Here is a 26,233-nt window from a genome sequence, read left to right as displayed (position 1 = left end):
AACTTGTGAACATTGTCAATTGTCAGTTGGTCTATGGTTTAGTTTTGACTTTTGAGAAAAACAGTCCGAATTGGTTATAGTCCAGTCAAGTTAAACATGAAAAGGGGGTTGTGCTTGCAAAAGGTCCAGTCATTCTGAATTTTTTATATGTTGTTAGGACCTAAACCAGTATTAAAAAAAAAATTTTGCAACTTCGAAAGTGCTGTGCGAGCGGCGGTGGACCTAAAAAACCAAGAAATTTTCGGATTTTTTTCAGTTTTTGCTCAATATCTCAGTAAAGGAAGGGTCTGACCGGTAAAGTTTGTATACATACTTTTAAAGAAGACTAAATTTGCTAAAATTTGAGACCAAAGCAAGCTATATAAAGCCATTGGTTTTCAAGATACAGTTCTTCAAAAATAGGCAATTTTTTCCAAAAAGTGAAATTTTTTCGAAATGGTCACTTATTTTGTAAAATAATTTCTAAAATACGCATCTAACGTCAAATATTGTATCAAACAAAGTTGTTGTAAATTTAATAAGCTTTTATTTAAGACTAGATTGATATCTGTAGACTAAACGGTTCTCTCAAAAATGGCAGATAACCAAAAACAGTCAAAAGTGGATTTTGGGTGAAATGCAAATAAACTGTTCTCACGTTTTTTAATGTTTTTATTTATCAAACAGTTAACAGATATTTGATGAAAAAAAGAAAAGATATTACATCTATCGGGAATTACGTCATCTTCAAACATTGTTTTATATACCTACATACCAAAATGCTTGTACAAACATCATGGTACCTTCTATAAGGACAAATTAAATGTACACAAAAAAATAAAACTAATATAAATCATGTAGGTATTGTGTCTTGGTTGCCAAATCATGTCTTTCTTTTTATCTTAGCTGGGAGAGGCACCCAGTCTGTAGTCGGGTCATCTTCATCGTCCGAGCATTTCAGCTCCACATCCGGGACGTTAATGCAAAATTTGCCACCGCATGACTGACAGAGGACTGAGCAGTGGAGCCCAGCCTTTCTACACGAGCAGCTCCCAGAGCATCCTTTATTGCATTTACACGAAATTTTTCGCAAAAGGGCAGGAGGTGCGGGATCCATCGTGGTGGAGATGGGGGTGAATACTTGAGAAGACATCTTCCACCCCCATTCAGTGGGATTCAAGTTGACTCCCCGCCACTTCTGCACTTGGAGGTAGCACCTTGCTGCATGGTGGCCTGCAGCATCTTCCGTCGGTGGCAAACGGGCGAGGTTTATGTTTGTTGAAGTGACAAACGTCTTATACCTCAGGAAATCCAAAGTATCCCTCGCGATGTCACCCCCATATAGAGCCATGAAGCACTTGATGCCTGCTTCACTCACGGCTTGTGAGGTAGAGTCTGGCCGAAGGAAGACCTCCACTTGCTCAGCAAGTGGTTCACTCTTGCTCAGAAGTGTGCTGATTTTGGTCTTTCCTTGGCCAAACGGTGCTGAGGTGGTATCGCACCCGGCAAACGCGTGGGTAAATAGTACCGTTCCTGGTAATTGTCGGGAGTCCTGGTTGTTGTAGGAGGTCGTAGAGTAGTGACAGCAACCAGCTTCTCCCTTCGTGCTCTTCTAAAGATAGACGTTTGTCTCTTCAGCGCCTAAACCATTGAGAAGAACGAGCAGGTCGACATCTTCTCCCACTATGACGACCCGATCGGCATCTGCTTTTTTTGATAACGCCATCATGACGATCTCTCGATCAGCATCTTCTTCGGCAACAGCCACTTCTACTCCCTCCTTCTGAAAGGCGTCACAGAGAAGAGTTATAAGGCGTCTCTTATTGTTTTCATTGCCCAAAACATGCTCTTGAGCAATTTGAATTACTGTGGATTCATCGAAAGTCAATTCGTAGCTGGAATGAGCTGCGTAGCGCCGGATTCGTTCCGCTGTTTTGGTGTTTTTTTTGGTAGCATCTTCGGGGTAGCCGTCAAAAACGATGGAGACGTTCTTCCCAAAGTGGTTTCGGACGTAGGTGGTATAACGCGCCAAAAGTGCTCGAACCGTGCTTTTCCGCCACACGACCTTGTGCAAGAGGTAGCCAACATCCAAAGTGACGTGAGTGCTGGCATCTATCGGCGTGTGGCTGGAAAGAGGAGTGAAGGCAGAGTACAGAGTAGATTTTGTGCCCTTGCGCATTCCTTGTGCATTGAACAGAGACATCGGGAACGGGGCCAACTCATATTTGAAGTCATCCTGTAAATCCTGTTCAGATTTCTTTGCAATACACACTCGCTGAAAAATTGTGAGCGGATCCACAGCCACTCTTCTGTTTTTGTCCGGCAGTTTAACGGTTGAGGTGATCGATGCCAGCGTGGTAACTTTATTTTTCCGTTATATTACTACCTTGTCGTACATTTTCCCCACAATTTTCATTACTCCTTCCGATCCAACTCTCTGGGCTGTGTGGCAATTAATTTCAAGACCTGCCAGTAAACCACTACTGATAGAAATTAAACTGTCAGTTTTGGGAAATGGAGGGTGGAGAGCAAACCAGTTTTTTAGTTTTTCCACATCACTATTATCTCGGATGATTCGAGAAGGTCTCATGTCTACATGCTGCTCTCCAGTATGACATGATAAGCTGCAAAAACTTTCCAGTTCTTCACAAATGTTCAACATAAACACCATTCCTGTTGTCCACCTTGCCAGAACACTTTGGGAGATTCCTCTTCCTTGGGTCAACCCACCGTAGGTTTTCATGGATCGCATCAGCTTCTGCTCAATTGTTAGGTCTGACCACAACCCAGACCAAAACTTGTCAGACCGGCAAATGGTGAAGGATCCTTTTGTGAACATGTCGTATTCACTTTTACCCATCCGATCTTGTAGAGCTATCATATCCTGAAGGTAGAGGTGCGCGCTCTTAGCATACAAAAAATGTCCAGCTGCGTGGAAAAAAGGGAGCATCTTGTGGACAGTGTACAAATGAAGGTTCCAATCACAAGCACGCTCTGCCTGGATGAATAGTTTTATCAAAGTGGTCATACGAAAGTATTGGACCCACAACTGTGATGTTGGACCATTCGCTTTAATTTTCTCCAAGGCACTTTTAAATTTTGCCTTTAGTATTTGGTAGGTATCAATTTCTTCTGCTGATATAGTGAGAGACCTTTCAGTGTCTCGCAGCAATTTTTCAGTCTCGTCTCGCTCCTCAGGAGTTATGTCAACCTCATAAAAAACAATGCTGGCCAGTGTGAGGTTTGCCAAAATGTGGGCTCGAACAGCTCGTGAATATGCGTGCCCATTCATATGGGTACCTATGGGTATAGGTACTAATGGGTACTTGAAATTTGAAATAGTCGTAATTGTATTATAACCCTAGGATAAACCCACGATGATTAATGGATTTACTTCACAGCACAATATAACCATAAAAAGACGCGAGAACAGTTTATTTGCATTTCACCCAAAACCCACATGTGACTGTTTTTGGTTATCTGCCATTTTTGAGATAACCGTTTAGTCTACAGATATCAATTTAGTCTTAAATAAAAGCTTATTAAATTTACAACAACTTTATTTCATACAATATTTGACGTGAGATGCGTATTTTAGAAATTATTTTACAAAATAAGTGACCATTTCGAAAAAATTTCACTTTTTGGAAAAAATTGCCCATTTTTGAAGAACTGTATCTTGAAAACCAATGGCTTTATATAGCTTGCTTTGGTCTCAAATTATAGCAAATTTAGTCTTCTTTAAAAGTATGTATACAGAATTTACCGGTCAGACCCTTCCTTTACTGAGATATTGAGCAAAAACTGAAAAAAATCCGAAAATTTCCTGGTTTTTTAGGTCCACCGCCGCTCGCACAGCACTTTCGAAGTTGCAAATTTTTTTTTTTAATACTGGTTTAGGTCCTAACAACATATAAAAAATTCAGAATGACTGGACCTTTTGCAAGCACGGATGTACATCTTGACTGGACTATTAACTGCGTGGAAATATTTGTTAACATTAATACAATTCGTGTCCGAGATGAAAGTTTTTCCCGTAACGCAATCGGGTTACTCGAAGTTAAGGACGGATCCGGTGGACCCTAGCAATCCCATTGTGTTTCTGGAAATTAGCATCGACGGAGAAAGAGGTTAGTGAAATTACTGAACAAAAAAGTAATTCATTTTCGTGCGTTCGACATCTTTATGTGGTTTTGAACACATTTACTCCACACAACTTCTTTGTTAGGAGGTAAATCTATTATTTGGCTAAGCATGCTGACAGACATTTTTTTGTTCGATACCGATGTCTGGATATTTTTTTGTTTGAAAGTGATGAATATTGAATATTCTACGTCGTGGATTTCAGGCGCAAGCGCGTGATCTCAACGTGAAAGGTTAATTTTAAAATGCGATGCGTAGAGCATGGCGGAATAGTACATATTTATCTTCTAAAATTTATGATATTGAAAAAAAAACTTTGGTAAACTTGTCGAATTCCGCTGCATGCAAAGACTCTTTAAAAAATCAACCCTTGATTTCAACTTAAACAAATAATAATAATAATACATCGAGACAACTATTTAAGTCAAGTAAGGGGTGTAAGTAAACATGCACAAAATAGGTTGGTTCAGTTATTTTGATAATTGGTGCGTATTTCCGGTCCTGAGGTTGGCTATTGGCTGAGTTGACATCGCTTTTGGGTCCCACCCAGGCATAGTGTATTCAATTCCTCGGCTGGCTAAGTCCTCCATCACAACACAAGCAACAGTTTCCGCTTACTGTGATGGTAGCAGAAGATTTTCAAACATTGTCAGGTTATTAGTTACCCGGGAATGTTAAAAAAAAAAAGATTTATTTTTATTTTTTTTATATTAACTCCACACAGGAGGCCCTGAAGAAAATAATTTCCCTCAGGGCCTATGTCATCTTTGGGGATGCTGTGTGGAGGGTCTTTTTGTGGAGAGGAAGGAGTGAACATGGGTCTTGAAGAGTCCCATGTTGTAGGAGGGAGGAAACACAGAGGCCGGCAGTTCGTTCCACAGCCGAGCTGTTGAACTTAAGAACGAATCGTAGAAGCGACCCGTTCTCATGTGACAAGTGTCAACCATGTACAAATGTTGGGCACGCGTTTGGCGTGTATCCCGACTACGCACCGGTGCCGAAGAGATCAATGACGCTAGTTCCTCAGAGCATCTTCCATTGTAATACCGATAGAACAAGGACAGCATACCTACCTGACGCCTGTGCTATAAAGATTGCAGTCCGTTTGTTAAGATTGGGGAATCTATCAAACGGACCGCCCGTTTCTGCACAGAGTCAAGGGTTTTTTTCAGGTATTTAGGGGCTCCGGACCAGAGATGGCTGCCAAATTCGACAGTAGGGCGCACTTGCGATTTGTACAGGGTCAGCAGTTGTGTACTATTAAAGTATCTGCGGGCCCTGTACAGTACGCCCAGCTTCTGAGAGGCCAGCTTTACTCTGGCTTCGATGGAGCCCCCATACCTGAGCTGTGCTCTAAAGATTGCAGTCCGTTTGTTAAGATTGGGGAATCTATCAAACGGACCGCCCGTTTCTGCACAGAGTCAAGGGTTTTTTTCAGGTATTTAGGGGCTCCGGACCAGAGATGGCTGCCAAATTCGACAGTAGGGCGCACTTGCGATTTGTACAGGGTCAGCAGTTGTGTACTATTAAAGTATCTGCGGGCCCTGTACAGTACGCCCAGCTTCTGAGAGGCCAGCTTTACTCTGGCTTCGATGGAGCCCCCATACCTGAGCTGGTCACTTATAGTTACACCAAGCATATCAATGGAAGGCCTGTTCGGAAGATTGCTTCCGTTGAAGGAGACTAGATTATCATTTGGATCCCTTTTAGACGTAATCAGACAGGATTGGGTCTTTGAAACATTAAATTCGACGAGATTACTTTTACCCCAGGAGGAAATACTCTCGAGATAACCGTCCATTCTCTGCTTCAAAGCCCTCCGAGCCGTTGGAGTTTGTGTGCCCTTTGGGGGCTTGTCAAACAAAAAGCTATCATGAACTGTACTGTCATCCGCGTAACAATGAATCGGTGCACATGTCAAAAGGTCATTGATGTGCAACAAAAACAAAGTCGGAAAGTCGTTAAAGTTCCGCCAAAATAGTGTCTACCGAATTTACATGAATCAAATGGTAATAATGTATCAGGAAAATCAACGTTTGAAAATATCGTTGACAGAAATTATTGGAAATGGATGTCATCCCATACAATAATGAAAGCGAATTTTCATTTTACGTAGCAAAAAATTAGAATGTTAAAATTAAACATTTCCCAAATGCAGAGAGTCACCTTTTATAGCAATGAAGGTTCAAATCAATCAAAATCAGAATCAAATGGTTTTATTTAAAAAAAAAAAATCGTAGTAAGCGTGGCCAGCGATCCCGAATATTTACCCTACCTTTTAATTCATCCATGTTTCTGGTAGTAATTAAGTTGAAATCATTTGTTATTTAAAAAAATATTGCGGCTGAATTCCGCAACTTTACCATAATTTTTACTGTAATCAGTATACAATACCTATGTTGTTATCGTCCCCACACACTGTTACAGAAATAACAGACACTTTTGTTTTCTGGCCACCTTGCATGAAGACATCGATGAAGATATGTACATCATGTAACTGAGATGACCATCAAGTTAATGATTAGTGCCATTTTTACTTTTTGACCTTTGAACTGTCCCCCTCCCTGAACAAGCATAACAACATGACCGTTATGCTTGACTGCTGATTACAATTTTATCAAAAGCTGAAATGGGCCAAAAATCATTGTTTAATTGTTTTTTTTTCAGCTGGCCGGGTGATTATAGAACTTAGGAAAGATGTAGTCCCCAAAACGGCTGAAAACTTTCGAGCTTTATGCACGGGCGAACGTGGAATTGGCATATGCGGAAAACCATTACATTACAAAGGAGCCAAATTTCATAGAGGTGAGATATTAATACTTACTGTTAATTTTTAGTAACTTGTCTCTCGGTCATTTAACATATAAATTCTCCAAATTAAAATAAATAAATTATATGAATACCGTACAAACGTCCGTTGGGTAGATACCACCTAAAGACTCTTTCGATTATTCCGCTTAGCGTGCAAGAAATATAGATCGATTTTTTTTAAACTGAAAGACAAACATTTTCATGTTATGAATTACTTAACAATATTGGAATACCTCCTACTATCATCACTGTAAGCAGAAAATGGAACTGTTAGCACTCGTACAACTAAACAGATAAAACTTTCAGCAAATGTCGTAATAATAATGATTTCTTTAATCCTTTATGACTAATTAAAATATATGTTTATGTATATATAAAAAAGTATTTTTCTTTGTTTGTCCTTCTTACATATCGGAACGGAGCGACTGATGAACAAGATTTTTTGCATAAGGATGGTTGGAGTTCTATGAAGTGACATAGGTTACTTTTCATCCCGGAAAAACATTTCATTCCTTTAGGAAAATTCTTTGCACAATAATTTCTCCCTAATACCATGCGAGCGAAGCTGCGGGTAAAAGCTAGTTTATTATAAAAAACAAAATATATGTTTGCATACATATTTATATTGGAGAAATACGGCGAGTCTGTAGGTTTCCAAGTAGCTAAGTGGTTAGAGCAATCGTTAGATAGTGTAAAGATTTCCCGATAGCCCTAATTTCACGGAACGTCACGGTGAGACCCAAACGGTCGCACTAGACATATCCAAGGCCTTTGACCGGGTCTGGCACCGAGGACTTGTCAACAAATTGCATTCTTACGGACTTCCCGCATCCCTGTGTACGTGGATTGCTGACTTTTTAAGGGATAGGTCGATTCAGGCGGTTGCTGACGGTTTCACCTCTTCCTCGCACTCCATAAATGCTGGCGTCCCACAGGGATCGGTTCTGTCTCCGACTTTGTTTTTGTTGCACATCAATGACCTTTTGACATGTGCACCGATTCATTGTTACGCGGATGACAGTACAGTTCATGATAGCTTTTTGTTTGACAAGCCCCCAAAGGGCACACAAACTCCAACGGCTCGGAGGGCTTTGAAGCAGAGAATGGACGGTTATCTCGAGAGTATTTCCTCCTGGGGTAAAAATAATCTCGTCGAATTTAATGTTTCAAAGACCCAATCCTGTCTGATTACGTCTAAAAGGGATCCAAATGATAATCTAGTCTCCTTCAACGGAAGCAATCTTCCGAACAGGCCTTCCATTGATATGCTTGGTGTAACTATAAGTGACCAGCTCAGGTACGGGGGCTCCATCGAAGCTAGAGTAAAGTTGGCCTCTCAGAAGCTGGGCGTACTGTACAGGGCCCGCAGATACTTTAATAGTACACAACTGCTCACCCTGTACAAATCGCAAGTGCGCCCTACTGTCGAATTTGGCAGCCATCTCTGGTCTGGAGCCCCAAAATACCTGAAAAAAACCCTTGACTCTGTGCAGAAACGGGCGGTCCGTTTGATAGATTCCCCAATCTTAACAAACGGACTGCAATCTTTAGAGCACAGGCGTCAGGTAGGTATGCTGTCCTTGTTCTATCGGTATTACAATGGAAGATGCTCTGAGGAACTAGCGTCATTGATCCCTTCGGCACCGGTGCGTAGTCGGGATACACGCCAAACGCGCGCCCAACATTTGTACACAGTTGACACTTGTCACATGAGAACGGGTCGCTTCTATGATTCGTTCTTAAGTTCAACAGCTCGGCTGTGGAACGAACTGCCGGCCTCTGTGTTTCCTCCCTCCTACAACATGGGACTCTTCAAGACCCATGTTCACTCCTTCCTCTCCACAAAAAGACCCTCCACACAGCATCCCCAAAGATGACATAGGCCCTCAGGGAAATTATTTTCTTCAGGGCCTCCTGTGTGGAGTAAATATAAAAAAAAAAAAAAAAAAAAAATTTCAATTTCCATTTTTTATGTGTTTTTCTTCATCAGGTGGTTACACCATTTACGCACCACTCCTCTCATTTACACATATGTACATACAAAACCGCTGTACTTTAGTTAATATTGTTGTAATTTCCTTAATCCAAAATACCTTGTCTCCTGTCTTTCTTACAGTCTCGTGTCTTCCCTCACTGCTAGTGGGCACGGCAGTTCGCTAGCCGCTTTCTGCAAAAATAAACCTATCGCTGAACCTAGAAGTTTACCACCCGCTTACTGCTGCTCGTTACTATAAAATGCGTAAACCATATTTTTGTGGGTGCCGTGCATGCCAATACATAGGGAATCATAATTCGCTATTCGCAAATAAAGGCTGTGAAAATGAACTGAAGAAGAGAATTGCGCTATATGTTAAGGCTAATGAACGAACTAACTAACCATCACGCCGTTTCTCCGCAGAGGTAGGCAGAGATGACGGACCGCCAAACAACTCGGTCTTGGCACACACTTCTTGCCTCATTCACCTTCATACATCGTCTCATACACACTCTTCTATTATTCTGACTCTTGACATGGCCCGACTCAAGTAGCTGATTCTCTTGGTTGTGCCATGTCTTCCCCGGGCGTCCCCGACTTCTGCTACCATTCACATTTGCATCGTATATTCTCCTTACACTCTTTTCTTCGCTTATTCGCTCTACATGCCCAAACCATCTAAGCGTCCCTTTCTTGATCTTACTCATTACGCTTACATTAGCCTTGCATTCTTTGCAGATCTCCACATTTCTCACACAATCATACATGGTTTTACCACACATACGCCTCAGGGATTTCATTTCAACAGGATTCAGTCTACTTTCATCCTTTCTCTGCCAGTTCCTTGACTCACTTCCGTATATCAGAGTAGGTACCAGCACTCTGTTGTGGACTGCCATGTTGCCTGTTAAGTCCACTACATATTAAGATAATAATATTGTTTATATCAAAAATGGTATGTTTGTAGGTGTAGGCTTAATTAATTCATAAATAATGTATTATTTATTATTCTATTACAGCGGTAACTCTGTTCATGGTGCAAGGAGGTGATATTCTGACAAACACTGGATCTAGCGGTGAAAGTATCTACGGGAGGTCGTTCGACGATGAGAATTTCATACTTAGTGTAAGTTGTATTCATAAATAATTTCTAATAATATGTATTTGGTAAGTTAGCACTAATTCAACATTGTAGATGTGAAGTAGGTACCCTTTTCTATGATATGGGTTTCAACTGAGGAAAGAAAATTAAATTATGTTTTTTTTTTTTTTTTTTTTTTTTAATTCCTTTATTTTTCCCAATTTTTACATTAATTACATACAATATTATATAAATCAATAAGAATAATGGGAACCCACTAAGGCGCAGCCTGTGCGTGGGTAATATATTTAAGTTATTATTTTATTGTACCTAGAAATAAACAAATTGTGGGCATATAAAATAATTATGTATCATTAACATTATTGATGAGTCAAGTTTAAAAATAAAATACGTGCTTGTCATGCACTTATTAGTATTAGCATGTGTCTTAAATACACATTGTTTCAACTTGTGATGTCACGTCTTAGGTGATATTTAAAATTTTATCAATAATAAAGCAGTAATTAATAGCAGATGTATAAATATTTTGTGCATCACTTTTGCATTGTAAAATTTTAAATTGAATGGAGTAAGTTAAAAAAGGTTTTAAAAGAGTAATAAGGTATTTCTAAAATAAACTACATAATATGTACCTATAGTGTAAACCAGATATCAATTGAAAAATATGAAACAAATATGTTGAATATTTTGGTAGTTAAATTAATCTTTCAAAGCTTTATGGCTCATGATGGGAATGACCTTTCTAAGTGAAAACAGCCATTTTGACCTATAATTTCATGACCCTTATGTTACTGTTTGAGAGCTGCTTCTACTGCGTACATGTTGTAAAAGCCGATTTTCTGCTTTATAGTCAATAGGCGCTACAGACCATTCAATTTGGTTGAGCGGTTGTACCAATCTAGCTGAAATTTGAAGCTTGTGGAGATGCAGTGTATGCGATAAGGGGGTGTGGTTATCAAGTTGAACAGTTGTACCGCCAGAGCATCCAACCACCATCCAACCTTCAACCAAATTGAATCGTGGCGTGGTTGAGCAGTCGAACCAATTTTACTTAGTCTGCCTAGTGAGCATAGTTCGTTCCGTCGTTCATAGTTGTTTTTTGAGCGTGTATTTAACGAGTAAAAATAAATAAAATGACAGGCATTTTTAATACTATATCACTTGCTTGTGAGCTACTACAAGCAAGATGTACTCTTGATAGATACCAGGAACTAAGCTCTTGTAATTCTTGGAGCAGTTCAGATGTGTTGAAAAGGATACAATGAATAAAAATGATCCGTAAAAAGCATATTTTTGTTCTTTTAGTAGCATTATGATGTGACTGAATTTTTTCATTCCATGAGCCTTTTTTTGCGCACGTTTGTCTTCATCTTTTCATTTTAATAGTTAACGATGCTTCTGGAGCGATAGGCGAACGAAGTAGGAGTATGTGTTCCCCAGAGGAGCAACTGACCAAACCGAACCAACCATCGCATTGTATACACGCAACACTCAACGGTTTACATGCAACACTTGAATCAATTAATTTGAGTGGTCTATGGAGGGTTTATGATTTAAATTTCTTAATTCATCCCAGTTCTTTATTTTCATATTGCTTTTCTATACTGACGTCACTAAAGATTTGTCAGATACAGATATAGATAAAGCTTTCAACCCCTGTTTGAAAGCTTTGCTGTTTCAGAAAATAGATTTTCTGCTTTTTATTTAATTTAATTCTTTTAAGTATTTTTTTTTAGCATGATGAAGGCGCTGTCAGCATGGCGAATGGTGGTTCGCCAAACACAAACTCCTCGCAGTTCTTCGTGGCGACTGTCCCCTGCACACACCTGGACGGGAGGAACGTGGTGTTTGGCAAGGTGCTCCGGGGGTTGGAGATCATGATCGAGATCGACAAGGTGGAGCAGACAGAGAAGAATATACTGCTTGTGGTAAGAATTTAATAGTTCATTCTAAATTATTTACTTTCCCTTTCTACAGCTACCATTATTTTACTTTGATCTAATAATGATAACGCGAACCTCACAAATTGTTATTTACTAATATAATATATTGGTTTCAGGTGGTATTTAATTTTGTGAAAAATATCACATTTGTAAATTAGTTTTATTGTGCACGTCGTGATGCGAACCTGTGATTTATAATTCTGTAGACAAAGATCGCTCGGCTATGGAGGACATCTTAATATATAAAAAATATTCATTAATGTGACCCAGGGATGTCACATAGACACCTACATTCGGGGAAATGGATTTTGTATGTTTCAAAAATCTTATAATTACAAATACTAATTTCCGCTGTGCAAAATCTAGTAATCTAAAATTGCAAGAATTCAAAAAAGTAACTGCCTATCCAATAATATTTTTAATGGAAAATTCCATTTCGAAATTAATTCAGATCTACTTAGATGAGGCATGCAGCGAAAAAATTGGTTCCACATTGTTTTACCTCCAATTAATCCAATTGACCTCCAACACTCTTACGCCAAACGACCGGAAACTATCTTATTCGGTCCCCACGCACTGCTACTGGCGTGATAACAGTGGAACACATTTCGACGAGATATCAGTACGCAATAGCGCCTCTATAAGTATCCTGTGATTTTTCATTAGTCTGCCCAAATTATTTCTAATTTTGAAATTTTAATTCATGGTGGAATTCCATATTATATCATATGCTTTTTTATGTATTGTCACGTAACAAATCAACACGTTTAAAAACTCCCGCGAATTCAAATTAGTTAGCTATCAGTTGTCACCATTGTTCGCTGTGCGCATGCGTTCGCATTGCGCACGGGTTAAGTTGTCAAACTGCACAATGCTCGCGCACGCTGGCTGACGAAATCATCAACGGCCCCCACACTTAAAATCTAACCTCGGCCTTGACAACATGTGTGCTTTGCAATCAACAAAGACGCTCCCGTAGCGCACCTAAATTAACAGCTATTTTTGTGCAAGTACTTTAAAAACCGGTATCTAATTTTGTACCAATTTACGATGGAGAACTGCACGCGCAATGGCGCGTACAGTACAAAAGATATCCCGCCATATTAGTGATTCAACATGTACGTGTTGTTCCTCCTGCAAATTCATGTAAGCTGATTAATTACCATTTCTCCTTATGTGCCTTTTATGATTAGAATCGTGTCGACATCCAGGCTTGCCAGCCAGAACTCTTAAATATAGAGAGAGATTGTTCCTAACAAACAGCTAGAAATATTTAGGATGTTAATAACCCTTCTCATTTGTGTATCTGTATGTAATTGTGCTTTGTGAATATATTTTCATACTCCCATTTTGTGTTTCTTTTGACGAATATGGAGTGGTCGACTTGGCATTTGTTCCCCGTGTAAAAGCCCGTTGGCTGACCTAAAACCTGAAGATATGGAACTCTATTCTCTACCACCTGAGCTAACGCCGAAATGTACACTGGTAAGACTCCGTACAAAGGCACCTTTTTTACAGTATCAAAACTCCTTATAACTTTACTGTATAGCATTTACTATAGAGCCATGTAGAGCTTTGAATAGAGCCAGTAATAGCTAATATAATATATATTTACTTCCGAGTCCCGGGCTAAAGTGTCCGTCGAATGGCCCACCGAAACACCGCTTCCGCCTTCCGGCCAAACTGTTACCCTAATTTGGGTAGAAAAGGTCACCACACTTTCGCGGCTGGGCTGAAGTGTTGATCGACTGACAACCGCCCAAAAGTGTACATGTAAAGGCATTTTCATGGTGTCAAGTTGTGTTGTACGTCATATTTTTTAAAAGTTTTGACAGAGATAATAGATATTATGTTTTAACAGTTTTAGCAGCGTTGACAAATACAATTTATATGAATACAATTGTAAACCAGCATTTTAATAAAAAATTCCATATTATCAATGCCATTACAAGCACACTATTAGCATTATGATAATTACCTTATTATCTATGCCATTACAAGCACACTATTAGCATTATGATAATTACCATATTATCAATGCCATTACAAGCGCATTATTAGCATCTGATAGTATTATTGTCCCAGCGTCTGGACGGTGTAGGCCCTCTGATTGGTCAAATTTAAATTGTCTGTTTCGGGTAACTTGAATATTAAGACACAATTCCATACTAAATTAGGATCGCCTCATAATAATACGAGATTTCTTCATAAGCATCGTTTCTGCTCATATAATTTTTGGATAATATCGAAGAAAATATGTTTTAGAAAGTTCATAATCCATTGGATTAATTACATTACAATGAAAATTCTCCACAGTTACGTGATTATGTTTGACGTTTATAAAAATTCACGCGTTTCTTCAAGATGGCCGACAGAGCGCACCTCTGGCGGTTTAAAAACGAACCAAATGCCTGGCGCGAATGTTTAAATATGCAGCTAACAATACTTGACTACTTACCATTAACAAGCGTTTTATAAGAAGATTTCTTCTGGAAGCTTATCACTTTGTAATGGCATTTATCATTATTTTTTATATTTTTTTTTCTTATTAATTATATCTGATTTTATATTGGCATGTTTTCTAATTTCTAAAATTGCAAAATTATTTATTTGCGATGCTTTATATCCTGAGTGAAGTATTTTAAGACCTGAATTTTTATCGAAAGTGTGATCATTATTTAAAAGATTATTTGCAAACTCAGATTCACTATTTCCATTTATAGCCCTGCGATATTCTTTAGTTCTCACTTCAAAGTTTCTATTGGTTCTACCTTTGTAAAAGATATTACAATCATCTCAATTGAGTTTTTAAACTCCTGTTTTTTTTGTTTGAATTTTGCTATCATTATTATTAAGAATATATTTCTTCATTGTTATTAGTGTAAAACGCCAGTTGAATGGTACCAGGATTGTTTATATATATATATAATTTTAGAAGTATCGTTATCCACAAACAGAATTCTACGCCATTGTTTATTTCTATCTTTAGAAAGACCGTTTGAAGAGAATGTGTTTAATTTTTTTATTTAGTATTTCAACTATCAATTTATTAGAATAACCGTTATTAAATGCTATTTGTCTTATGAATATATTGTTTTATGGTTATATGCTATTTGTTTTTTTCAGGTCTTAAAATACTTCACTATAAATAATTTTGAAATTTTAGAAATGAGGAAACATATTAATATAAAAGCAGATATAATTAACAAGAATTTTTTTATAAACTCTCTTTTAAATATTTTCCCAATCAACTGGTCTTTCCCGTCTAACGATATTGTAATTCCTAATTATTATAAACCCAGCCTACTCTTACTCCTCCCCCCTCCTTCCACTTCTTCTTTCCCAATTGCAATCTATATTTAATTTTTGACTTCGGTGTATACACAATAAAATGTAAACATTATATTTATTTATTTATTGGACAATTTGCATAGCGCCGCTTTTGTGAGATATCACCTCAGGGGCGCTATATTGTAATAATCTACCTTTATATATAGATTTTTACTCTCCTGATGAAGGTGTATATATAATCTAGCATTAAACTTTACTAGCAGTTAAAAACCCGCTCCGCGGGTTTTTTTCTGCTAGGCCCTGCGGGCGGCTCTTGCTTGGGCTTCGCCCATTTTAAGTGATATTAACAACAGTTACATTTAATAGATAGATATTAGAACATTCACAGAGAGAGGGTGAGTATATATATTGTTAAAACACGGAACAGGAAGGAGTTAATTAATAATAACATTCTAAATTTACGCATAATAAGAATGACAGTTGTTTGAATAAATGAAATTTTACGTATTTGTGATGGATTATTTCAAATGAAACACTATTATTGACTACATGTCTACAACTGATATTAACTGTTATCGTACTTAACCCATTGGCCTCAAACGACGCCGTCCAGGCGTGTGTACGGCGATGTGTCTTAAAATCAAACGACGCCGTCCCGGCGGCTCTGATGTCTGTCGGCTTAAAAACGAAAAAGGGATACATTATTGACATCTGTGTTTAAAATTTTAAATGCCAATCGCTCTGTAGATAATTAAGCATTTATTTCGTAGTAATTGTCAGGACTCCGTTGATACAATTTTTTCCTGGTATTTACGATTGAAATTTTGTTATATTTCAGCTTCATTGATTTTTTTCAAAATGGCGTGTGGTTCGGGAATTGACAAGCTTGTTCGTAAAACGCATGGTGGGCGGCTAACAAGAGCCCAAATGGCAAAAAATATATATTATGGTAATAAGTATGATTAATGTACAACTTTTCTTAATCCAATTATAAAAAATGAAGAAAAAAAAATGGTTTTTGATAAAAAAAAAATTTCATATCCTCTTTTAATCACATCATTATTTTTTTACAAACAATGCATACATTTTTTATATACCTTGATTCAATGCACAAGTAAATTAAAAAAGATTGTTTCGTTTGCATGTTTAGTTTAAAAGTTATGTAAGATTTAGTACACCACTGCACTTAAAACTTTTGGTACAAAATTAATTCGGATGTGAAGGCCAATTTTTTAGCCAAACAATTCGGATGCCAATGGGTTAATATAATTAGCTCATAGGAGACTTGCAGTGCTTAAATATGTGTTACAACCGTCAATGTCTATAAGTTGAATCAATATCGTTTAGTTTGTCACAATTAAAGATAGTTTTAACAAAGTTGACTTAAATAATAGATTATTACATATTGATTAATTGTACCCGTGTTTATGAATAAAAGGAGGGTAATTGTGCGATGACATTAGCAGTCGGTTTAATTAAAAGGTGCTAATTTTACTCCAACTGGTGGTAATTCTTTACCTACAACTGTTACTGTATCTAGTAAAGTTTAATGCTAGATTATATATACACCTTCATCAGGAGAGTAAAAATCTATATATAAAGGTAGATTATTACAATATAGCGCCCCTGAGGTGATATCTCACAAAAGCGGCGCTATGCAAATTGTCCAATAAATAAATAAATATAATGTTTACATTTTATTGTGTATACACCGAAGTCAAAAATTAAATATAGATTGCAATTGGGAAAGAAGAAGTGGAAGGAGGGGGGAGGAGTAAGAGTAGGCTGGGTTTATAATAATTAGGAATTACAATATCGTTAGACGGGAAAGACCAGTTGAGTGGGAAAATATTTAAAAGAGAGTTTATAAAAAAATTCTTGTTAATTATATCTGCTTTTATATTAATATGTTTCCTCATTTCTAAAATTTCAAAATTATTTATAGTGAAGTATTTTAAGACCTGAAAAAAACAAATAGCATATAACCATAAAACAATATATTCATAAGACAAATAGCATTTAATAACGGTTATTCTAATAAATTGATAGTTGAAATACTAAATAAAAAAATTAAACACATTCTCTTCAAACGGTCTTTCTAAAGATAGAAATAAACAATGGCGTAGAATTCTGTTTGTGGATAACGATACTTCTAAAATTATATATATATATAAACAATCCTGGTACCATTCAACTGGCGTTTTACACTAATAACAATGAAGAAATATATTCTTAATAATAATGATAGCAAAATTCAAACAAAAAAACAGGAGTTTAAAAACTCAATTGAGATGATTGTAATATCTTTTACAAAGGTAGAACCAATAGAAACTTTGAAGTGAGAACTAAAGAATATCGCAGGGCTATAAATGGAAATAGTGAATCTGAGTTTGCAAATAATCTTTTAAATAATGATCACACTTTCGATAAAAATTCAGGTCTTAAAATACTTCACTCAGGATATAAAGCATCGCAAATAAATAATTTTGCAATTTTAGAAATTAGAAAACATGCCAATATAAAATCAGATATAATTAATAAGAAAAAAAAATATAAAAAATAATGATAAATGCCATTACAAAGTGATAAGCTTCCAGAAGAAATCTTCTTATAAAACGCTTGTTAATGGTAAGTAGTCAAGTATTGTTAGCTGCATATTTAAACATTCGCGCCAGGCATTTGGTTCGTTTTTAAACCGCCAGAGGTGCGCTCTGTCGGCCATCTTGAAGAAACGCGTGAATTTTTATAAACGTCAAACATAATCACGTAACTGTGGAGAATTTTCATTGTAATGTAATTAATCCAATGGATTATGAACTTTCTAAAACATATTTTCTTCGATATTATCCAAAAATTATATGAGCAGAAACGATGCTTATGAAGAAATCTCGTATTATTATGAGGCGATCCTAATTTAGTATGGAATTGTGTCTTAATATTCAAGTTACCCGAAACAGACAATTTAAATTTGACCAATCAGAGGGCCTACACCGTCCAGACGCTGGGACAATAATACTATCAGATTAGATACAGTAACAGTTGTAGGTAAAGAATTACCACCAGTTGGAGTAAAATTAGCACCTTTTAATTAAACCGACTGCTAATGTCATCGCACAATTACCCTCCTTTTATTCATAAACACGGGTACAATTAATCAATATGTAATAATCTATTATTTAAGTCAACTTTGTTAAAACTATCTTTAATTGTGACAAACTAAACGATATTGATTCAACTTATAGACATTGACGGTTGTAACACATATTTAAGCACTGCAAGTCTCATATGAGCTAATTATATTAAGTACGATAACAGTTAATATCAGTTGTAGACATGTAGTCAATAATAGTGTTTCATTTGAAATAATCCATCACAAATACGTAAAATTTCATTTATTCAAACAACTGTCATTCTTATTATGCGTAAATTTAGAATGTTATTATTAATTAACTCCTTCCTGTTCCGTGTTTTAACAATATATATACTCACCCTCTCTCTGTGAATGTTCTAATATCTATCTATTAAATGTAACTGTTGTTAATATCACTTAAAATGGGCGAAGCCCAAGCAAGAGCCGCCCGCAGGGACTAGCAGAAAAAAACCCGCGGAGCGGGTTTTTAACTGCTAGTTATGATAATTACCACATTATCAATTCCATTACAAGCACACTATTAGCATTGTGATAATTTTTATCAAAAAGGTGGTTACAGAGTTAACTATTTTCATTTAATCAGAGTAATCCCTCTCCAAAGTGAATTCCATGTAAATTATTGAAGAATTTATACATTTATTCTTATTTGTTTTACAGTTATATTCATTCGATTACAATGTAAATCATAATATGGAATGTGTATATGTAATATTATGTACTGTAAAGTAAGAATGATGTTGTGTACTGTAAACGATTTAAAATATGGTGTTTCGCGAACACCTCCCTCAAGAGTCCACCATGGAGGCTGTCAAACCAATTTTAAAGGAATTGCGCTGTAACTACCAAGAGGATTATAAGAATTACACTCAGGTGTTTGTTTCTCTCTTCCAGGATTGTGTAATATCAGACTGTGGCCAATTGGCGCCCGGAGAAGATTGGGGCATGGGTGACATCAATTGCCCCCTGGACATTCTTCCCCCGTACCCGGATGACTGGGACTTTGAACCCAATATCACGGTAATGCATTTTATTTTTACAATCCAAAAACTATGGTTTCTTCTTATTAAAAATAACTAGCTTTTCCCTGCCACGCATTGCTGTGGCTCAGTCTGTCTGTGCATATTAGAAACAATAATGCATATTGCTTTTACGTCCAACAGATGGCGCTGTTTTTATATAGATGTCACAACCTATATTATCCAGATTTCACAGGTAACATTTATATAATATAGGTTTATAAAAACACATGCGTATACAAATGCAATGTTTTGTCAAAAAGTATGTAAGTGATGAAGAACTTTCAGAGATTTAAGATTTTGAACAAACGAACATCTACATTTTTATTGTTATATTTCGGTGGTGTGTCTCTGTGGAACTCCGGTTCAATGAAATCTAGATTTGTGATTTGCTTTTCCAAATTTGAACTGATTTTGGGAACATTCAGTCAAGCGATAAAGTAGGTACCAAAATGATTTAAATAAGGCGATGCACTACGTCGTGTAATATTTTAAATTGAGCCGCTATCAATAGCAACCCTTACGTAGATGGCGATAAGGTTTAATTTCCCGCTTAACACCATCCGCCTGTTTTGATTTATGCATGAAAAAAACATGGCCAAAAAGTGCCTTTTATTTTATTTTGTGGATGTTCAGGCATAAATATTTAATTTTTTTTCAATCATTTTATAAATAACTTAATTTACCACATTATACAATAAAATCATAACCGAAAATGGGTTCGTAAGTAGGAGATTTTAAACTTTAAAGCAGTTTTTATAGGCCTTTAAATTATTTTTTTCTGGGCTTATAAAAAGACTTATCTAAAAAAATACTCAATTATTTCAAAGGTATTCTACTCGCAGTATTTAATTAAAGCATCTGAAACATTTCTAGGCGACCAAATTTTCAAACCAAAAACACATGATTTTGCATTACTACGTATGGCATCGCCTTAATTAATATTCTGTATTTGAAATGTGTTCTTGTATTGTTTGAATTTTTGACAGATTTCATAATTTTTCAAGTTTACTAGGTGTTCATTCGAAAGGTAAATTTCTGATTATCTTTTGAAAGGCAATGATCCTGAGGCAAATATTTATTTAATAAATTCTTTCAGCTTCACAAATCCTACAATTATAATATCCTGTTTTTTCACTGTTCTGTGCTTATATAATACATAAATCATTATTTTACCACAGCATGTTCTTTTTCCAAGTTTTCCATATTTGAACAGCTTATTTCGATGAATTTCATAATATTTGATAACTTTTGTTTTTGTTTTAAAAATACCATGTGTTGTATTGTGAAAATAACAGTAATCATCTTTTTTAATGTGAAAACTGCCCAAGAGTCCCAACTGCTTCCAACCATATATGGAGCCAGTGAGAGTATGGCATCCCCAATAATTTGGTCTTTCACTAGGTTGATACTGAGAGTATCTTAGATTGTGTAACGTGCCGCAAGATAATATATATTATTTTAAATGAATTTGCTGTGTTTCGACAGAATTAGTATGGCAACAAATAAAGTATAATGTAATGAAGAATCCTTCACTGGTGCTCTGAAAACGGATGGGGTTTTTTACAACGAAAAGAATGTTATGATTTTAGAAAATATATATTCAAATAAATAAAAATAAAATCCTCAAATTTAACTGTCTGGCAAAAGGGCTCCCTTAGAGTAATTATTTATTATAGCCAGTATGTGTGTGATACCTGCTGGACCGTAGTTGATGAACAGCATGGCAGGCAGCAATGGAATTAGGCTGAATTTCAAAAAAATAGAGTGAGAGCAGCCAAGTTAAACAATTATCAATTGAATAAAATTTACACCACATTTTTAGTAAGACCGTTAATGTGTATCATTCCAGAACGAAGAGATCATCAAAATCATCTATAAAATCAAATGCAGCGGCAACAACTTCTACGCCAAGTCCCAGTACAAAACATCGAATCGGCGCTACGAGAAGGCGATTCGCTACCTTCAGTGGCTCTCAGACCGCGTGGCTCTGGAACATGGACCGCGCAAGGCGCCGGACCTGCCCATCATGCGGGAGGTGAAGAAAGCTAAGGGAGAGTGCTCACTAAATCTAGCGGCAGCCAAATTGAAGCTGCGTGACTTTAAACAAGTTGTGTTTTTGTGTAATGAGGTGAGTTGTTTGTAATATTATACTGAGTGTAGCCTTGTTTTAATTCAACCGTTTTGCATTTTGTCTGTCTGTAAAATTGTTTGTGCGTTTCACTTCCGTTTTAGAAAATCTGCTGTATCCATTTTATTATTCGAGTAAACCTTACTACATGGTTAAATTTGACTATATTTAAAAATAAAAAATTACATTAACCCCACACAGGAGGGAGGCCCTAAGGAAAATAATTTCCCTCAGAGCCCATGTCAAAGAGATGCAGGACCTTAATAAGGAGAGGAAGGAGTGAACATGTTGTAGGAGGGAGGAAACACACAGGCTGGCAAATTGTTCCACAGCCGAGCTGTTGAACTCAAGAACGACTCTAGATATTGGGCATGTTTCCTGAGTATGAACCGGTGCCTTAGGGATCAATGACCCTAGTTCCTCGTAGCATCTTCCATTGTAATACCGGTAGAACTAGGACAGCATACCTACCTGACGTCTGTGCTCTAAAGATTTGTAGAAAAGACCCTTTCTCGTGTGACAAATGTCAACCATGTACATATGTTGGGCACGATTTTGGCAAGTTTCCCGACTAGGCACCGTTGCCAAAGAGATCAGGGTAGAACAAGGACAGCATTCCTACCGGATGCTTGTGCACTAGAGATTGCCATCCGTTTGTTAAGATAAGGGAATCTATCAAATGGATCGTCCGTTTCTGCACAGAGTCAAGGTTTTTTTTAGGTATTTTGGGGCTTCAGACCAAAGTTGACTGCCAAATTGAACGGTGGGGCGCACTTGCGATTTGTGCAGGGTCAACAGCTATGTACTATTAAAGTAACTGCGGGCCCTGTCTGTGATAGATCCCCTGTGCCTGGTCACTTAGAGTTACATGAAGCATATCAATGGAAGGCATGATGGGAAGATTGTTTTTTTGATTTAGATCCTTGTTAGACATAATTAGACACAATTGGGTCTTTGAAACATTAAATTTGACCAAATTCTTAACCCAATAGGAGACTATCTCGAGGTAACCTTCTATTCTTTGCTTCAAAGCCCTTTGAGCTGTTGGAGTTTGTGTATCCTTTGGGGGCTTGTCAAACAAAGATATCATAGACTGTACTGTCATCCGCGTAACAATGAATTAGTGCACACAACAAAAGGTCATTGATGATTGATAATAAAAACAAAGTCGGAGACAGAACCGATCCCTGTGGGATGCCACCGTTTATTGAATGTGAGGAAGAGGTGAAACCATCAGCAACCGCCTGAATCAGCCTCTCCCTCAAAATGTCGGCAATCCACGTACACAAGGATGCAGGAAGTCCGTAAGAAGGCAGTTTGTTCACACGTCATACGAAAGAAGATCACTGTATAAGCGACTGTTGTTAATAATTTTGTTCATATGGATTATACGCCCTTGCAGTGATTGTTCACAAAAGCGGCGCTATATAAATAATTTTTTATTTTTTTTTTATGGTTCAAGTACCTAGTAAATTTTGGTTTTGATTTATTAAATAAGAGAAAATTAGAAGAATTTTTAGACCCAAGGTCAAATATTCACAGAACTACTAACAAGCATTACATAACAATACATTTTTCCGCATGGGTAGTCAGAGTGGACATGTAGATTAAAAAAAAAAAATATTGTCTTTGTTTAAGGTATTACAAATAAACCCCAAAAGCGCCAAGGCCCTGTTCAGACGCGGCCAGGCCCAGATCTCCATGAATGAGTACTCATCAGGATTGCAGGACTTGAACCAAGCCAAGGTCCTCTGCCCCAACGATCAGACCCTCAACAAGGTGCTGGAGACTGCCCAGAACATTTCCACAGAGTATGTCATGATTGAGAAAAGCATGTACAAGAAGATGTTCATATGAAAGTTTTTGAAGGTGCTCGTGAGTTTGTACAAAGGTTTCTGCAGGGGTTTGTGAAAAGATCTTTCTATAAGGTTTTTGGAGGAGTTTATATAAAGATTTACGAAGTCTTTGTAAAAAAGCTTTTGAAGGTGTGTTGCATATAAAGATTTAAATAATGATGTATTAAGGTTTTTGAAATGTTTATTTCAAAAGTTCGGTTTGTCGCAAGGAAGTTATTATTAGTTATTTTTTATTATTTTATGTACAAATTATATGTAACACATTAAAAAATACAGGTAGTTCAAGGCTAATTACAAAAAGTTTTTTTTTTTTTTAAACTGCCCAACTCAATTGAAGTTGTGCCATTATATTTTTTATATTTTACAAGGTAGGTAAAAAATTTCTTCATTTTAAATACCTAAATGCGAACTGAATTTATGTGTATGAAGATTTTACCTAAATGTGTGGATAAAGGAGATGACTTGTAATTAACTTTAACAAAATCATTATTTTTTATTATATGTAAACTTATGTTTACACGACAAGATTTTTTCAATTTATATTTGTATTTTACACCAATAATTATTGCTTATAACAATTTGTTAACAAAATAAGTATGCAATTCTATGTTTATTTACGTATGCTCAATTATTTCTTCTTGTTGTCTTTTTCAAGTACTGAATCATATATTGACCAAAGTCCATATTTTTCAGCCATTAACCTCTCAGAAAAGGACTTTTATTTACTTTGTGTTCCTTTGCGAACTGTCAAAACGCGAAAATTTTTGTGTTATTCACGAGTTTTGTTAAAAGCTTCATAACTCACGTTTTGGGAAACGTAGCCTCATTCTAAAAACTGTTTTGGAAAGATTATGAAATTCACTATTGTATTGTTTTGTTGTACGTAAATATTTGCGTTTCTAAATATACTATTTCTGAAAACGTCAAAAATATGTAAAAATCGCTGACCATTATTTCAAAGCTGTGAAAAATGTACTGTTTTCTGAGTATCATAAAGAAATAACACTTTATATATTGAAGAAATATAATTAAAAACTATTAGTCACCTCAAAATATTAACCGTCCAAACTAAAATATTTTTAATAAATTATTTAAAAACGCAATAAATTATGAACGAACAAGATGAAAAATCCAATAGACTTAGATAATGCACCTCTAGATTCCATAGATATTCTTGAATGCAGACGCGTAGCGTTATTCATTATCGATACTCTGTTTTTTAAATCATGGCAATCCGTATACTAGTGATGGAAATAAATCGATTTTTGTAAAATCTCGCGCGTTTACGTGAAAAGACGTACTAATGTCTTGACCGCTATTATCATATTTACGTCTTTTGACGTTCTAATGTTCCGAGTGGTTAACTTCATCAAAAAGCCAAGTCTCAAACCATTTTTTTGCCACTTAATAATATTTTCGTTTATTATCAATAGATGTCAGCACTATGTGAAAATGTTTGATATTATTCAATTTGGCAGTATCTAAAAGTAATCACAGGAGGTTATTTTAAGGTAAGGTATTCATCTGAAGTACCTCTACAGATGTTCATCTATAAGTTTTAAACTAAGGACATTACTGATTGTTGAATGCCATACAGACTCACAGACCCACAGACCTATTTATCTAATGCTAATAATACTTGGGTTTCTCTAGATCTCTTAACTCCTTCATGCCTTAGCCATAAGGTCGAAATATTTCCGCTTTGCTATAAAATCCAAATAAATTAAATATTTCTGAATGTAATAAAAAAATAAATAAAATGTATCCAAAAAGTAAAAACTATTTTTGAAAGGTTATGAAATATGCTTTCTTATTTTATTATCAGAAATAAATATTTATTTTTTAAATATTAAAATTTTTTGCAAACATAAAAAAAAAATTAAAATGGTTCACTTTACTTTTTTTGTAACTAAAATTACTGATAATAAAAAAAGTATGTAAAAACACTCTTATTTTATTAGACAAATGTATTACAAACGTTAAAGTCACCTCACTATTTTGTTGTTTTATATAAAAAATTTACAAAGATTCATAATTTTTTTTCAAATTACCTTTGAAATCTTTGGCTTCACAAAGGTGCACATTTTAATTCTTCTATGGTTGACTTCTAGATTTTAATATAAAGCGTGGTGTTTTCTTTTTCTAACACCATTTAGATCATGTTTCTCACCATAACAATAAGGAAGACAACGATTTCTGCGAGACCATGTGAAGTGTTCCCAAAAGTGAACAAATTAGCTTGAAGGGTTAATGTTGTATTTAGAGTACCTTGTTATGTATGCAATGTTTATATTTTGCGGTGCGCGGTGTGAATCTCGACATTACAAAGCAAATAAGTAAGGTGAATCTCTCTTGTAAGGTTTTACAATGAACCAGAGAAAAAATACTCAATGTACGCTGGAAATGCAATGGTGTTCTTGCATCAGTAGACTGGGATATTATTCCTAAATCCTGTGGTGCCGGCAGTCTAGGTGTTTGCTTCTATGGTCTGTATGGTGGATGTATGTACAGTAGAACCCCGTTAATTCGAACCCCGATAATTCGAAAAAACGCGTAATTCGAAATTTTCGCCAAAAAAATTTCCGCAGAAAAATTTTTTCATACAAAATGGTTTTTTAATTCGAAATTCGTTAATTCGTTATTCGAAATTTATTTTTGTCCGTGCACGAAAATTTGTTCGTGTAATTCGAAAAAATTTGATTTTTGCGAAAATAAATCATAATATTTCGTAAATCTGAATCTAAAAGTCAGCCGTGGCGGTAAAACGCCGAAAAATGTATTTTTACGTGGTTATACATCGTCCTAATTAGTATTATTATTTTGTAAATCTGAATC

The 26,233-nt window shown here is 36.1% G+C and overlaps 1 protein-coding gene across 1 annotated transcript; it reads left to right on the top strand.

Moving 5' to 3' along the window:
* Cyp40 (Cyclophilin 40) lies at window positions 1-25,194 on the top strand. Its single transcript, XM_089644678.1, has 8 exons — window positions 1-77; window positions 3,956-4,109; window positions 6,790-6,927; window positions 9,928-10,034; window positions 11,747-11,938; window positions 19,287-19,412; window positions 21,264-21,542; window positions 23,181-25,194. Exons 2-8 carry the CDS (start codon window positions 4,001-4,003, stop codon window positions 23,397-23,399), a joined length of 1,170 nt encoding a protein of 389 aa, XP_089500804.1. The 5' UTR covers window positions 1-77; window positions 3,956-4,000; the 3' UTR covers window positions 23,400-25,194.
* Window positions 25,195-26,233: the final 1,039 nt, after the last annotated feature.

The sequence above is a fragment of the Hesperophylax consimilis genome, chromosome 21 (genome assembly GCF_061612785.1).
Source record: "Hesperophylax consimilis isolate HC1 chromosome 21, BYU_Hcon_1.0, whole genome shotgun sequence".
Taxonomy (NCBI): Eukaryota; Metazoa; Arthropoda; class Insecta; order Trichoptera; family Limnephilidae; genus Hesperophylax; species Hesperophylax consimilis.
Note: the sequence above shows the minus strand (reverse complement) of the source record. Positions and strands in the feature narration are given on the sequence as shown.

Bases quoted from the DNA above. Each gene is read 5' to 3' on its own strand.
- Cyp40 (XM_089644678.1), top strand. From the start codon at position 4,001: ATGAAAGTTTTTCCCGTAACGCAATCGGGTTACTCGAAGTTAAGGACG. The intron at 6,928-9,927 runs GTGAGATATTAA...ATTCTATTACAG, and splicing joins AGGAGCCAAATTTCATAGAG to CGGTAACTCTGTTCATGGTG. The intron at 19,413-21,263 runs GTAATGCATTTT...GTATCATTCCAG, and splicing joins ACTTTGAACCCAATATCACG to AACGAAGAGATCATCAAAAT.